The following is a 14,985-nucleotide window of genomic DNA, read 5'->3' as shown; positions in this document are numbered from 1 at the left end:
GAGTGTAATCAGGTATGTTTGGCCAGGTAAATGACCAAACTGTGCAGGACAGCAGCCCTACAGGACTATAGTTGTGCAACCCTGATGAAAAGGAACTTTTTTTATTATTCAAAAACAGCCCAGGCAGGTGTTTGTAATGGATAAGTAAGGGAGGCTGCCTCTTCAGATGAGCTGATGACTTAACAGATCTATTTGTATCACATTGGCTGCTGACAACACACGGTATTTTCTTCTCAGAGGGTGTTGTGCCAATATGTTATTTGTCAGAGAAATACATTTTCATTGGTTTCTGGATGCAGCGAACAATAGTTAATGATACAGCTGCACAACCTCTGCCTTCTTTGCCACATCCTTAACAATGCAACACATTTACATTTAAGCACTCATGTTTCAGGGTAGCAAAGTACAATGCTGGCCTGTATATTTTCTGTGCTACCACAAAAGTACCTGAATAGTGCCTTCAGTAGTAGGATCTCCTGCCAAATCCCTCACAGGGGCTATAATGCCTGTTGTCATTTGCCATAAACAAAAAATCTCTTTAACCTACATACTTTACAGCACTTGTGGGCAGATATATCCAGAAATTCATCATAAATGTGTTCTTGAATACAATTATTTTGCATTATTGTTATTTTGGTAGTGCTAGTCCTCCCAGAACCCTACATATTGCAACTGCACTGCAGTGTCTAAAGTTCAAAAAAGTGCCTTAATATGAGAATCTGTCAGAACAATCTGGACGGTGTTCTCCCCCCGCCCCAGTTTTTACCTCAATTTAGTCGTCTCCAATTCCACCCACTAGTTAGATGTTACCAAACACAGGCTTCCTCCGAGACCTGCAAAGCCAGCCACCACATCTTTTCATGGGCCAGACGAACACACTTGGAGGAGAACACCAATCGCCAGTTGTTACATCAGCTATACTTTACAGCACTTGTGGACAGATGTCCAGGAATTTATTCTACACATCTTCTTGAATAAAATGATTTTGGCTCTACAATGACTATACAACCAACTGTGGTCATTAACAGATAAACATCATCTGTCAACCATCTGTTTGCCATCACAAACACCTTTGAACTTCAAGAGAGAAAGAGACCAGCTTTCCATTAATCAAATAAAATTGTGTTCACTCTCATGATAATTTGATTCACTCTGCATCATGAAATGTTTTATTGTAGGTGAAGCAGATCTAAAAAAAGGTATCTTGTATTGTTAAGCGAAGATGTTAAGAGAAATGAATGTAGCACAGCCTAATAGTACATACTACCGTTACAGTGCACATCACATAGTAACCACTAGATGGGACAAGATATTTCGCTGCCCCAATTAACCCACATTAAATCTCAAAACATTTTGGTTTGGTTTTGACTTGAATGGCAAAAGAAGTCCTCGACAAACACAGCCAATGCAGCTTGGTGTTTGCAACAGTTGAAGACTTTAGAGGACAAACTCCTCCTGCATTTAAACACATATTTAAAGCCATTTAAAGATGTTCAGGCTCTGACAATTCTTTGAAAAAAATGCCAAACATTTAGTTATTTTTATGATACAGAGCCTTGTACTGCACTGGATTAGGTCAGGTCATGAATGTAATACGGACGCAGTTGGGGTGGGAGGGGGGTAGGGTCAATGGCGGCATGTTTTTGCGATAATACAAATATATACGGTTTTGTAAGATAAGCATCAATGGCCTTAATTGCAACGCCTGCCTTAACACAAGTCACCACCATTTCTAATTAAATAAACCTTTTGTTACATTTTGTTGGAGCTGAACGCAGCCCAGGTCACACAGAACAATTTTATTTATTTATTTATTTATTTATTTTCCTCCTATTTAGTCATCTCCAATTCCACCCACTACTTAGGCCTCCCCGAACACACGATAGTACCAAGGCTAGTACAGGCTTCTCCTGAGACCTGTGAAGCTGGCTTGCTGCATCTCCTGGAACTGCCATGTCATTGAACAGCTGAACATGCTTAGAGGAGAACACTAATCACCAGTTCTGTTGCGTCAGCTGACTAGCATCGTGTTGAGTGAAAAGGGGAAACAGGGGGCCACCTGCCCACCCAGAGAGAACAAGGCCAGTTGTGCTCTCTTGGACTCCCAGCTACAGATGGCTGTAGCATCACAAGGGATCGAACTCACGTTCTCCTGATGATGGGATAGGTACTGTAAAGACCACAACTTCTTGCTGATTAAACCATGACATTCACAAGCAAGGCAATTACACGTTATAGCCAGGCTTATTATGCATTATGAATTGTAAACATAATGCATTATAAGTACTGTTCATAACAGATTATAAATTATATATCTGCTCTAAGTAAAGTGACGCATACAGTACTAAAGCCCCCTCCAGTGTTAAGAGTGAGGTTTCAGGTTGAAGTATTTACTAAAACACAAACATAAACAATGAAGCGCATTACAGGCTTCAAATGTCATTGCTTGTGCTGTCATCAATAGTATTTTACCCAATGTGGGAAATTCAGTGTACACCACCGTTAGTGTAATTCAGTGTAATTCATTTTTATAGATATTTATAACCATGTTTATAATGCCTTATGAATGCATTATAACATGTTATGTGTTTTATAGGTTCTTACTAATGTGACATTCATAAAAAGTGTTACCAAAATTTCCTCTTTCACCCTTTGAGAGTGCATTGCCCAATAGTCCCAAGGTTCAAACCGTCCCTGGATATCGGTATTCGAATACTGGGCATCCCGAATGGTCAACTGAGTACCCGTGCACATCCATGTTTAGTTAACATTCCCTTAACATTCCAGGCTTATTATTCAGCAACTACAGGGACTTCAGTGCAAACTAATGGAGCTTTTCATTGGTTAAAGGAGTGTGTAATAAAACTGGGCCTGCCGGTGGGCCCATGGCTTGATAAGCAGTTAATAATTCTTGTTTTTGAAGCTCAGGGGTGCTAGCCCAGAAGAATGGAGAACATTTAAAGCAAAACATTTTTGCATTGGAAATACTTACTAAAGAATTAATTAACATAATGTAGGGCCACATTTTACCATAATGGCCACAGGTACCTGTCAGGTGTTGTGACCTGAGGGGTGGTGAAGGGGCCTGAAAAACACTATAGCAATAAAAGTCAGTGTTGGCTAACTAGTAAGAAAAAATCTGGGCTCTCTCCTTTATCTCTGCCTTCTTTGAAATATTCATGCCCTATTTTGCTTGGGCTTATAGCCTTAGTGAACATAAGCATTCGGTAAGGCTGTCGACACATTTTCAAAGAGAAATTGGGTTGGAAAGCAGCCAGACCTAAACACATGGCGCAGTTGACATCAAATGCACCTAAAAGCCTAAAGAAGTGCCAGTATGTTATTTCTACAAATGCCAGTGTGACACTGTTTCAGACTCAGAATCCTTGGCTCCATTAAATTCCTGCTAAGTTCCTTGGCTGCACTTGGGACATTTCAGCACACTATAACTCTAAATGACCCAGAGAAGAGCCCAAATTAATCTCTTTCATGTTCTGCTGCTTTCTGTCTCCCATCTCTCTCCCTCCCTTCCTGCCTCCCTCCCTTTTTGAGTCTGTAAGCTCAATATTAAACATTGAGTGAGAGGGAGGAGGAGAGCAGGAGGCTCGAGAGTGAGTTTATTCTGAAACATCTGCTAATTATCGGCACTCTCCGTTTCTCGCAGTCTGTTTGATGTGCTGTCCTGTGGAGCAGGAGAGCGCCGCCAGTCCACTTTCCAGCAGAGCGCCAGGGTGTGGGAGGCGTAATTAGGCCGAGGGCGAGTTGACCCCTCCAAACATATCGTCCCTTTTCTCCTCCTCACCCTGAAGGCTGGTCAGCTTTCCAGACTCTCTGAGGATTCTCAAAGATCACCGAAAAATACATCCTTCAAATTTCAAAGGTGCCAGGAAGGAGTCCTTTTACCTCAAATGCACTTGTCCTACCTGGTTGGTGAACGTAACCAGCTGGGACCATTTGTCTTACTCTCTCTTCCTTTGGTCATTTCTGTCCTTCTTTCATCTCTTGTACATTGTTTACTATCCTTCCATATATACACCAACTGGCCACTTCTTTCGGTACCTCTCCTTGTAGCTCCACTCATTGTCCATTTTATCAACTCTGTTTACTACGTGGGTGCACTTTGTATTCCTACTGTTTCAGACTGCAGTCCATCATACTTTTAGTCCCCTTTTACCCTGTTCTTCAATGGTCAGCACCCCCACAGGACCACCACAGAGCAGGGATTATTTGGGTGGTGGATCATTTCTCAGCACTGCAGTGGCACTGACATGGTAGTGGAGTGTTAGTATGTTTGTGTTACACTGGTACGAGTGGATCAGACACAGCAGTGCTGCTCAATGCTGTACTGAGAATAGTCCACCAACCAAAATGATCCAGCCAACAGAATCCTGTGAGCAGTGTCCTATGGCCAGTCATGAAGGGTGTACCAACAAGGTAGGAGTGTCTACTAGAGTGGACAGTGAGTGCAAACAGTGTTTAAAAACCTCAGCACAACACACTGGAACATGCCACCACTATGTCAGTGTTACTGCCGTGCTGAGAATGATCCACCACCCAGATAGTACCTGCTCTGTGGGGGTCCTGTGAGAATACTGACTATTGAAGAACAGGGTAAAAGGGGGCTAACAAATTATGTAGAGACACAGATGGACCACACTCTGTGATTGTAGAACTACAATATGGTAAATGGACACTGGGTTTAGATACTAGATGGTGTACCTAACAAAGTGGCCAATTGGTGTATATTGCTGCTTGCATCTCAAAACCTTATAACTTCTGTTTTTATGGCATTTGAAAATGCCAGCTGCCTTGTTCACGGTGTGAACCTTAACAATAAATGGACCAATAGAGTCGCTCCATATCCTGCATTCATCTTTTGTTCTACTTTTATCCATGAGCACCACCTACAAAATTTGTGTGGTTTTATGCATCAAAACTTTTAGAATTAATTTTTACATGGCCATTTTTGCAAACTCTCTTTATCCCTTCAAATTAAAAGAGTTTTGTTACTGACCTCTCTTGTTCAAAAAGCATCTTAGGCTTGAGTTTAAATAAGTGAATATCTGTCAATGAGATTTTTCATGACATTACAAAAACAATGAATTCAAAGCAAGCAGTTTTTTCAGCTTAGTTTCCTTATATGGACTATATGGACTGAGGCGTGTACAGCATTTTAATCATTCTCTTCTATTTCTAACAAAAAAAAACCAAACAAAAACCCAGAGAATTTAGTTTTCTATTTAAAATTTCATTTTCCTCAAGGAGGTATGATGGAGATATGATGCTTTATTATGACAGTGATGATATACAGTAACAAACAAAATTCAGAGACCATCCTTTCATCAGTTTTCAGTCAGAATGTCCAGTAAGTATGAATGAGTCAATTTTCCGTGTCAGGAAAAAAAAAATCAAGACATGAATTTAACAGTAAATTCCACAAAAGCCTCCCACACTAAGTAAAATATCAAGTCTATCAGTATTTAATGTGCCCACTCTTCACTTTTGTGCATACTACTGTCACTTTAACTCTTCCATCCTTCAGCTTTAAAATAAGTTTCCGTTGTGTCCTCCCAACAAAGGTTCCTCCCAAAGAAGTCAGTGACAGTGTCACCCTCCAAACGAGATACTTCCACACAAGCAACTACCCAACACACCAAACTGCTTCATAAATTTCTCTCTCAAGTGCATCTAAAATGGCTAAAGATGTAAGACGTAATATATGAGATATAGCATAGATATAAAGAAGGGAAAACACAGGAGTTTCCAACACTGGAGTTCAATTAATTCTAAAAGATCCAGAGATATTTGGAATCCTAACAACCGTATAAGACCTGGTAGTCCACCAGGATGGTCACCATCAGATAAACAGATCTTGAAGCTCTCATTCTTGAGAGGAAGAAGCTTCAGATCTGAAAATATCTACCAGTGTTTCTGTCCATCCTTCCACTCTGAGAAGACAACTAAATGTTAAGAGTGTGAAAGGATGTCAAGAAGCTGTTACTGAGAAAAGGAAATAGACAAAAAAAGTTTTGTGGACTGAGTCCAAATTTGCGATTGGGATCGTTTTGCACTGTCAGAAGCAGAAAATGTTACCAAATTCTAAGACTGAACTTTGCAGGTGTGAAAATAATGCACATTTCTTTTGAATTTGAAAACAGATCTCCTGGGGACAATGGAAACTGTAACAAAGGGAAAGGGTGGACATATGAAATGTATGTTTTCTGCTTTTTTTCCCCTGACAACTGGAAAATTAATGGCCGTTTTGCCTGGAAATTAAAGAAAACTGTGGACTCTGCCTTATGGGACGGCTCTGTAGGGATATGTATAATTCCCTCCCATTTGCATCCTGTATGTTGATGATATACATTTAAGTGCTTTAAAGGACAATCAGCACTTCATTATTTGATTACAGAAAATAGCAGGGCTGACATCCTTGGAATTAGCAGTGTGGGGATTGCTGCTTTCCATGTTATGAATCATCCATCCTTTTAGAGCCAAAGAGAGTCAGTGGACTGTGCATGCTAGAATAGCAGACTGGTACCGGTGAGAGTTAATTAACACAAATGCACAGTTGTGTTATTTGGGCACTGCTGGCAATGAATCTCATCATTAGCCCAAACTCCCATTCCTTTAGATCACAGCGATAAAGCTACACTCATTTGAAATGCTGTCTTTGAGTGATATGCTGTGCCTGGAATGTACTTGGTCTCTTTTGAGATATGGTGAGGGATTAAAATGCCAACTCATCTGAAATCCCCCTCCAAGCAAATGGCAATTGCATTTGGCTTTCTCCACTTTCTCCTTCCTTTCTTTGCTTCACAGTCAGTGACAAAATGAAATTAGCAGGACAGCCGTAATAACCAGACAAAGTTTTCTTTAAATGACATTCAGTTTATTATTCATCCCATGACCTTATCTTACAGATGAGAAAACGTTTGGCTCTAATAAAATAAGAGTAAATACAAAGTCTCTGGAACATAATTCAGCCGAGTTCAGGTTGTATGCACCTTCTTTTGTTAAATTGTTGTATTTACATTAGAAAGTACAGTACATAAATACAGTTGAAGGCTTTAGACCTTTAAATAGATTGAAAACATTATTGCAACTCCATACTGCAGCCTATCGAGTCAGTGTTTCACCTCACTTCACTGGACTGAACGACAGAGAGAGAAACAATATGCTTGGTTCATAAGACACGACAAATTCTTTGCATGCTGCGCTTTAGTATCTACCCTTCGTCTCCATCTTCATACATGAAAAGTCGATCATTTTGATGCAGAACTATATTTCCTGAAACCCCCCCAAAATCTAAAGTCAAATCCATGATTTGTTTTGGCTGTCTGACATCTCCTCCGGCTCTCAGACCTGGATGAAAATAACCCTCCGATTAGCATATCCCTTATGATATGCAAATGCTGTGTGCTGTGTACTAATTGAAGGGACTTCAATCAAATTGCCATCTAACCATAGGTTACAGCTCAGATTAAGCAGGGTAAAAAACATTTACCCATCTGCTCAAATGAATCAAGCTTCTGACACGAAGAATGGGGTGTCAAGGCAGGCCAACACAAACACCTACACTGCCGTTCACAGATTCAGCAGACAAACAAACAGACGAACAAGAAAAAAACACACAAAGAAAAAAACCCTCACCAAAACCTTTGGCTGAGACTGAGAATGATGGCGAGACCATGTATGGGATACTATGGTTAGAGAGGGCTTATGAGTACCAGTGTAAGAATATCTCTTCTTTTCAGGAATATTTCTCTCTATATCCATTTGTCTTTTTCCTTCCTCTTATTGTCAACCAAGACTAGCTGGAAGGACCAGGGTGGTTCTGAAGGTCCTGGCTGTGGAACAGAGGGTGTAATAGGGGGTGGATTTGCAGCATAGCAGCAGCAGCCGTGTGTGTCGGAGTGAATACAGTTGGGAGCAAGTGGGTGTGGGGCAGGGGGTGAAGGGCTAGCCCAGGAGGATGAGGGTGCTGGTGAAGGGATGCCGCTGGGATCAGGCGGAGGGGACGGGCCGCCAGCACTGCTGCAGGGGGACCTGGAAAGAATGCACTGGGGAATGGAAAAGGAGTGAAGTGTGGCTGTGACAGAGGGGTATGGAGAGTAGGGTGTGCAGTGGGGGAATGGTGGGATGCAAAAGAGGATGAAGGAGAGGAGATGGCAGAGGAAAAGGCTGAGAGGGCTCCGTGCTGAAGTATGGCATATGGCAGACAAGGAGCAGGTATAGACTGATTTGAAGGTTCTGGAGCAAGTATAGGTATATGGTTCATAGGAGGCATATCCACAGGGGGTTGTTGTCTGGGCATATCCTGTTGCTCTTGGAGATGCTGCTGCTGCATGTGCTGCTGGGCTTGAAGTTGGAGAAGTCTGTACTTGTCAATCTCCTCCTCTGTAAATGTTATTGGCTGTTCTGTTAAGGGAGGAGTGGGGCACCTTGGTAGCTGATTTTCTGAAGTCTCTGATGTTTCCTCCATGGTTTTCATAAGGTGTTCATGAGACAAGGAGTTAGGTGTGTTTTCTGAGGTTGCACAAGGTTCTGCTGTTCTCTCATCAGTGATCAGTAGACAAGTTTGGAACGAGTTTAATGAATTATGTCTTTCTGTCCGTGTGGCTGTGCTATGTCCATTTTCAGATAATGCTTGGCTTTCGGGTTTTAATAGACCATTGACAGATATTTGGACTTGGTTATTGCGACTGCTACTTTTTTCTTTGAGAATTCCTGTTTGTTTTATTCCTCTTTTTATAGAGGGGAGTTTACCAATCAATGGGAGTGAAAAAGTACGTGTTTTGTTGCCTGTGAGTTTTTTATTAGGTGATGTGCTCTGCTTTGTAAAAGCAGTGGAGTTGGGAGTAACAGGTTCTGGCTTTGCATTTGGATTAGAACTGGAAATAACGGATCGAGTATCTGTCTGCACTGTCTCTGTTCTTGCGATAGACATGGGTGATGATGAATAACTCTTCTCTCTTGGTGGAGAATGGGAAATTTTGGTCCTGGTAGATCTATCGGTTGGCCATGTTAAATTGCTGTGATGATCTTGGCTATGCTCAGAATAGGATGGCTTAATGTGAGAGCTGCAATCTCCGCTGAGCTCTGAAATGCTAGTGGTACTAGAGGAAGCTGGGCTATGTCTGGACCCAGGGCTGGACCGCTCATACCGCCTGCTGTGACTGATCTCTGGGCTTAACCAGAACTTGTCTCTTTCTCGACGCCTCCTATTGTCAGGGCTGGGCCTCTCACACCACCAATCTCTTTCAGTGTCCTGGTGTTCTGGGCTGTCATAGACTCTGTAGAAGCATATTCTCTTTGTCCCTGGCTTTCGGTTATTTCTAAATCTATGTCTATTCTCCTCTAGAGCTCTCTTATGCTTTCTGATACTGTATCTCCGCTCAATAATACAGGGTCTGTCACAAACCCCCGAGTAATTCCTCTCCCTGCAGATTTCTGAGTCTCTGTAATCCCAGTAGTCCTCTCTGTATTCAGTATCTCTACCTGGGCTGTCTGAATTCTGCTTGTAACCATAGCAAGGGAAGCTGTAACTGGATTTTCTGATGTAAGACCAGGGTTGGCTATGTCCTCTCCTCCAGGAATAAGAGGAAGCTGACCCAGGAGAAGAAGAGCATCTCCCCCACTGGCAAGCAGGCCATTCCCCATCAGAGCTCAAGTCTGACAGGATGCTCCACGAGCTGGACTTCTCACTGTAGGGGGTCATGCTAGCGTCTCGTTTAGCCTCACAGATGTTACGACACCACTGGTAATTATCCTCATCCCCCACTGTGCACTGAACAGTAGTGGGTGGAACAGTCCTGCGTTTCACAGCACGAAGAGCAGACGGTAACCTCCGCCGCTTTCGCCTTTGCCTTGCTGGGGCAGAAAGGGAGTTGATGACGATGCTTTTCAAGCTTAGTTCTGGAGTGTCACTTTCATTCGAAACTTCATCCCTCACTGATCTCCTCCTCTTCCCAAGCTTGCGCCCCTTTTCGCCGCATCCTTGCTCACTGCAAGTCGCGTCTGCTGAGGTGCCTTTGAATTCAAAGTGTCCTCTGGCAAGTGTCTGGGAGCGGAGAGCACAGCCCACCCGGTGCCTCCTGACAGCATCTAATTTACGCCTACAAGCTCTCATCCACCGCCTGTTTTTGGGTCTCTTTGGTTTTAAAATACCTAATTTATCTTCCAGAACATCCCAGGCCTGCTCCTCTGCTTGGTCGGACTGGGCTGGGAGGCCGGAGACAGCGCAGACATCTGTCTCCCCTGACTCTGTGCTTTTCTCTTTGCCTTCTGCGCATTTGAAATTCAAGCAGTGTGGGTTGCAGCTGTAGGATACATGAGGCTCATCTGAGGTGTACTGCATAAGCTCACAAGGCCATTTTAGTGTAGTCCCATCTTTACCAAGAACATTTATGAAAGGAAGATTCTTACTCCCCAAACCATCCTCAGCTATCTTTGTGTCTGACAGACAGTTTTTGACATTCACTGTGTCCTGCTTTATGCCTTTTGGTAAGTCCTGATGTGAGACCTTGTGTATGTGGAGTTGATCAGAAGCCAAGTCACTCTGTGTGTGAGCAGTAAGGCTGGGGCTCCTTGGGCTGCTTCTCTCCAGCAATACCCATTCCCCTTTAGTCTCCTCTTGCCTGTGTCTCTGGCACTGATCAGCTGCTCTGTCTTCTGGACCATCTGGCTGCTTCTCAGCTTCTGGATGATGTGTGTCAGGACAGCCTTGCCTCTCTGGCTCTGTTGTACAGTAGTTCACTCGAATCTCAAGGCTGTCATCCTGATCTGGCTGCTGTCGCCTTTGTAGAGGATTGTTGTCTAGGGCTTCTGGTTCCAGGGATAGATTGTGGTCCTCCTGACTCAGTGTGGGTGAGGGAGATCGGGCCCAAAGGGCTTGTAGAGCCAGTCTCTGCCGGTGTCGCTGGAGCTCCTTCAGGTCACTAGCCTCATCCAGCCCATCATTGAACACTGATGCACAGGAGTCCAGCTTTAACTGAGCTCGCCTGGAGAAACAGAATGAGACCCCTGCCTTAGGGCGCCGGTGTTCTTTTGGGACCTGAGGGACTGGTGAGGAATGCTGAACCTGGAGAGAGCACTGATTGGTGGACACAGGAATGGAGGAAGAACCCCTGGAGGTTAGGTCTGGAGAGGATGGCGTCTCAGTTTGGCCCTGACGAGATGAAATTTGCCTGGAGCTTGGTTTGTCATTTCCATTCAGTCTGATTTTCTCTTGACGAGAGTCTCTGGCTGGAGCTCTTAACTTTGAACTCTTTCCCTTTTCGCTGTCAAAACATAACATTTTATAAAGCGGTTATATTGAGAATATGCTATACAAGTATACATATATGCAAGAGGTAAGTTGCCTGTCTGTGACCTTATAGAAAAGCACTGCTATTAAAATGCTATCATGTGAGGTGAAGAGCGTACATCCAGTCGTGTAACGTGCTGTGGGAAGCCTTGCTTTTGAAGTGCTTTGAAGACCAGAGTACATAATGAATGTGGTGTGCCTCACCTGTCCCTCTGCTGCTTGAGCAGGGCAAGTTGATGGAGTCGTTTGATTGCTCGCTCCTGCTTCCTCTCATCCTTCCAGCTCTTAGACGAGACGTTGCGCGCAAACTCTCTCTGTTTAAGCTCCTTCAGCCTCTGCCGAGACAGACACAAGAGGCACAAATTACAGCTGTGAGTCTGATTTGGCTTGGTTGGTGAAGACAATAGACATTTTAATCAATGTATGAAACAGACAGAGTCCTCAAGGGCCAGGGAGCACATTGTCTACAATGTTGATTTATTTAAAACAGAAAAAAAATTCAATATCCTAACCAGCCGGCATCATTTGCGACTAGACCCGGCTACACATTTCATCCACAATTTCAATGTCTTCCACTGTTGCTGTCATTATGGGACATACAGGGTAATTCCCTGTACACAGGAGCTGCTTTGAAGACTCACAAAACACACGGATGGATGTCTGTCTGTTTATCAGCTGCTTCCTCCCAGAGGAAAGGGAGAAAATGAATCAAAACTAAATAAACAGGATATCAACAAAGCCTAAATGCAATCATAAAACAATAAAAATGCCAGTGGCATCTGCATTTGTTCAGCACACGCGTAGGGGAGGAGTTATGAACACTGCCAAATACTTTTGACTCCACGCAGCAAGGATGTAAAAGAGATTCGACTGTTTGATTTGACTTCAGGGCCACTATATTCCTCCCTTTCTGCAAATCTGCAGCTGTTTCATTCTTTCCTGCAATAAAACACAGTTCTACATAAAAGCACGGGTGGAATATGCTATTGGCCTTAATTGACACCAGTCAAAGAGTTGCCGGCGCTGCTTTCGGCTTGCGCTGCAAACTTCAAGCACTTTTGTTTCACTGCTTGTCATTACACCCACCTACACAATCTTCCCACACACATACACACACACGGAGCAATTTGAGGAGGTGTGAGAAGAGTGCCGTGAGGAGAACGCTGCCGTTCTGCAGGATCATGGTGAACGCTGACAGTCTGCGATGGCACACTGGCGAGAGCCCAGCTCCCCGCAGAGGGAAGAAAACACTAATGATGCAAGCTTCAAGGGAGTTAGGGAGTCTCACTTGGAAGAAAGCGTAAACTCTTAAAAATAAAGGTGCCAAAAAGGCTTCTGTGGTGCTGCGCCACAGAAGAACCACTTTTGGTTTCCCTAAGAACCTTTCAGAGCCGTTTTAAAGTTTGAAGAACGTCTGCATTACGTTAAGGTTCTACGCCAATTAAAAGGCGTGGAACTCTCCATGGTCCCCAGCAAAAGTGCTCTTTCAGATCACCTGTCAACAGGTGTGCAAGCACTACAGAATGATAGCAAAAGTAAAAATATTTCACAGAACAGAGTCGGACTCGAGTCAGAAGGGTGGCATCATATGACTTGGACTCACAAACTTGATGAGTTTAGACTCGACTTGACTTTGACACCATTGAAACCACTGAATCAGATGCCGATTCGAACCCTGATGTTTGTAGTTGGCTGAGCTTGTTTTGATTTTAATCCTGTGTGTCCAGATTTTCCAAAAATCCTCAAAAATTGTCTTCAAATATAAAGTTTTTTAAAAATTAAGTTCAAGAGTACTTTTCAAATTCTTTTCATGTGTAGTGCATGACTCTTTGTGCATACCTGTTTCTCATGCACTCGTAAAACGGATGGTTCCGTAAAGAAAATAGCTCTAAGAAGAACCATGAACACTTGAACACTTTGCATTATTAAATGGTTCTTCAGATTCATGGAGAATGTTCTGAAGATGGTTCTGTATAGGACCATTTTGAGAAAGGGTTCACCTATTGCTACTTGACATTGTAACAATAGAATAACCCTTTGGGTGCTCTATAGAACCCGTTTCAAAAAGGGTCTATCTACCACACATTCTTAGGAACCTTTTCATGATGCAAAGAGCGCTTTAACCATGTAGAGGATTCTTTGAGTGTTTTAGAACCCTTGAATGACCATCCAGAGAGATTATCTGTGTACCATGCATTTGGTTGGAAGGATGGAAAAAATATGAACTTGTTTAGGACTCGACGATTAGAACAATTGACTTGGGATTCACCTTGAGACTCACCTGTACTGACTTGGGGCTTGAGTGTCAAGACTTGAGACTTACTTGTTGCTTGCAACTTAGTGACTTGTTCCCAGCTTCACTACGTAAGGTATGCAATTTACAGCTTGCTTTCATTTCAGTTTTCAAAAAATTCTGAAGGGATATTTTCTTACATCTCCCAAGTCCAGTCCTAGATGTTGTTTTGCATTTTCAGAATTTTTGAGTGCTGTTAATCTGATGGTGTACCAGATCTTGGATGGCTATTAGGAATGCCAGTTTCTACATATCTTTTAATAACTTTTTTGACCTCCACTGTTCCACTTGTTTTGTCTTTTCACTTTCCTCTTCCTTACGCAAGTTAATTTTTTGTATCTAATCCGCTCTGAAATATCTCCTGAAATGAGTAACTTATACATTTTGACTGTAAACTTTATTTATACATTTATACATATACATTATATACTTTATATAGTTTACAATTCTGTAAATATATGGACTTTTTTAGTTATGCACAGTAACAAAACCAATCATAAATGCAACACTGATGCTGTTTATCGCTCACAAATGCGCCCCCTACTGCTGTGATCGTTCTTCCCTCAGAAGACATCAGTAATATTGAGCTACACCACTGGTTTATGACATTGATTCATTAACAGTATGAGAGATCGGCCGATGCTCAGGAGCCTCGTTAATACACTCGCTAGTTGTAAGCTCCAGCGTTAATGGGAAAGCTCGCGCTGATTTGTATGCCTGATGCACCTTTTTATTGCTGGATCCATCACTACTCAGCGTTCCGGTACATCATCATTTACAAATTACCCGTAACCAAGCCAAGATATCCAAACCAAGAGCCGTTTAGGAAGCCTTATTTTTCGCTCGACTATGTACACACAAACATGAGATGCTCTGGGTCTTACTGGTTCTCGCCATCTGCTCAAAGGGTCACGCAGACAAACACTCACAAACCAACACAAACAAAACATGTATATTCACATTCAGGCTGGTCTGTTCAAACTACACAAGGACAACAAGAAGATGGTGGAACGACACTCTGACATCCAGGCACAAAGCAGCCATACATATGTCAGGGAGTGCTTTCTTCCATGATAAAGCACTCGAAGCATCAATGGAAAAAAGGATATTTGTGCACAAAGGCCGGCATGCTCTTGATGCGTACTCCTGCTCATGAAGCGGAGTTCCAAGAAGGATTTTTACTGGTGCGTACTGAGAATTTCATGGCAACAATAATGCTTTTCAGACTTGTATTTGAATTTACGTGGGATGGAATAATGTGCTGCACTTGCCACAACTGCACAAACTACTAGGACAAGCGGTGAATGTTCTTTCCTTATAATCCACAATAAAAATGGACTTATGTCTTGTGGACACAAAGCCATTCAAACATATCCAAACAACC

General features: G+C 42.7%; 1 protein-coding gene across 1 annotated transcript in view; it reads right to left on the bottom strand.

The window, feature by feature from the left end:
* Positions 1–6,876: 6,876 nt before the first annotated feature.
* Positions 6,877–14,985, bottom strand: part of LOC108426360 (zinc finger protein 804B) — a 216,976-nt gene continuing 208,867 nt past the window's right edge. The window contains exons 3-4 of the mRNA XM_017695781.2: positions 11,513–11,643; positions 6,877–11,282 (exon numbers count right to left, since the gene is read on the bottom strand). Of these exons, the coding sequence (XP_017551270.2) occupies positions 7,814–11,282; positions 11,513–11,643 (3,600 nt within the window). The 3' untranslated portion in view covers positions 6,877–7,813. The remainder of the gene's footprint in view (positions 11,283–11,512; positions 11,644–14,985) is intronic.

Source organism: Pygocentrus nattereri, chromosome 24 (assembly GCF_015220715.1).
Source record: "Pygocentrus nattereri isolate fPygNat1 chromosome 24, fPygNat1.pri, whole genome shotgun sequence".
NCBI lineage: Eukaryota > Metazoa > Chordata > Actinopteri > Characiformes > Serrasalmidae > Pygocentrus > Pygocentrus nattereri.
Note: the sequence above shows the minus strand (reverse complement) of the source record. Positions and strands in the feature narration are given on the sequence as shown.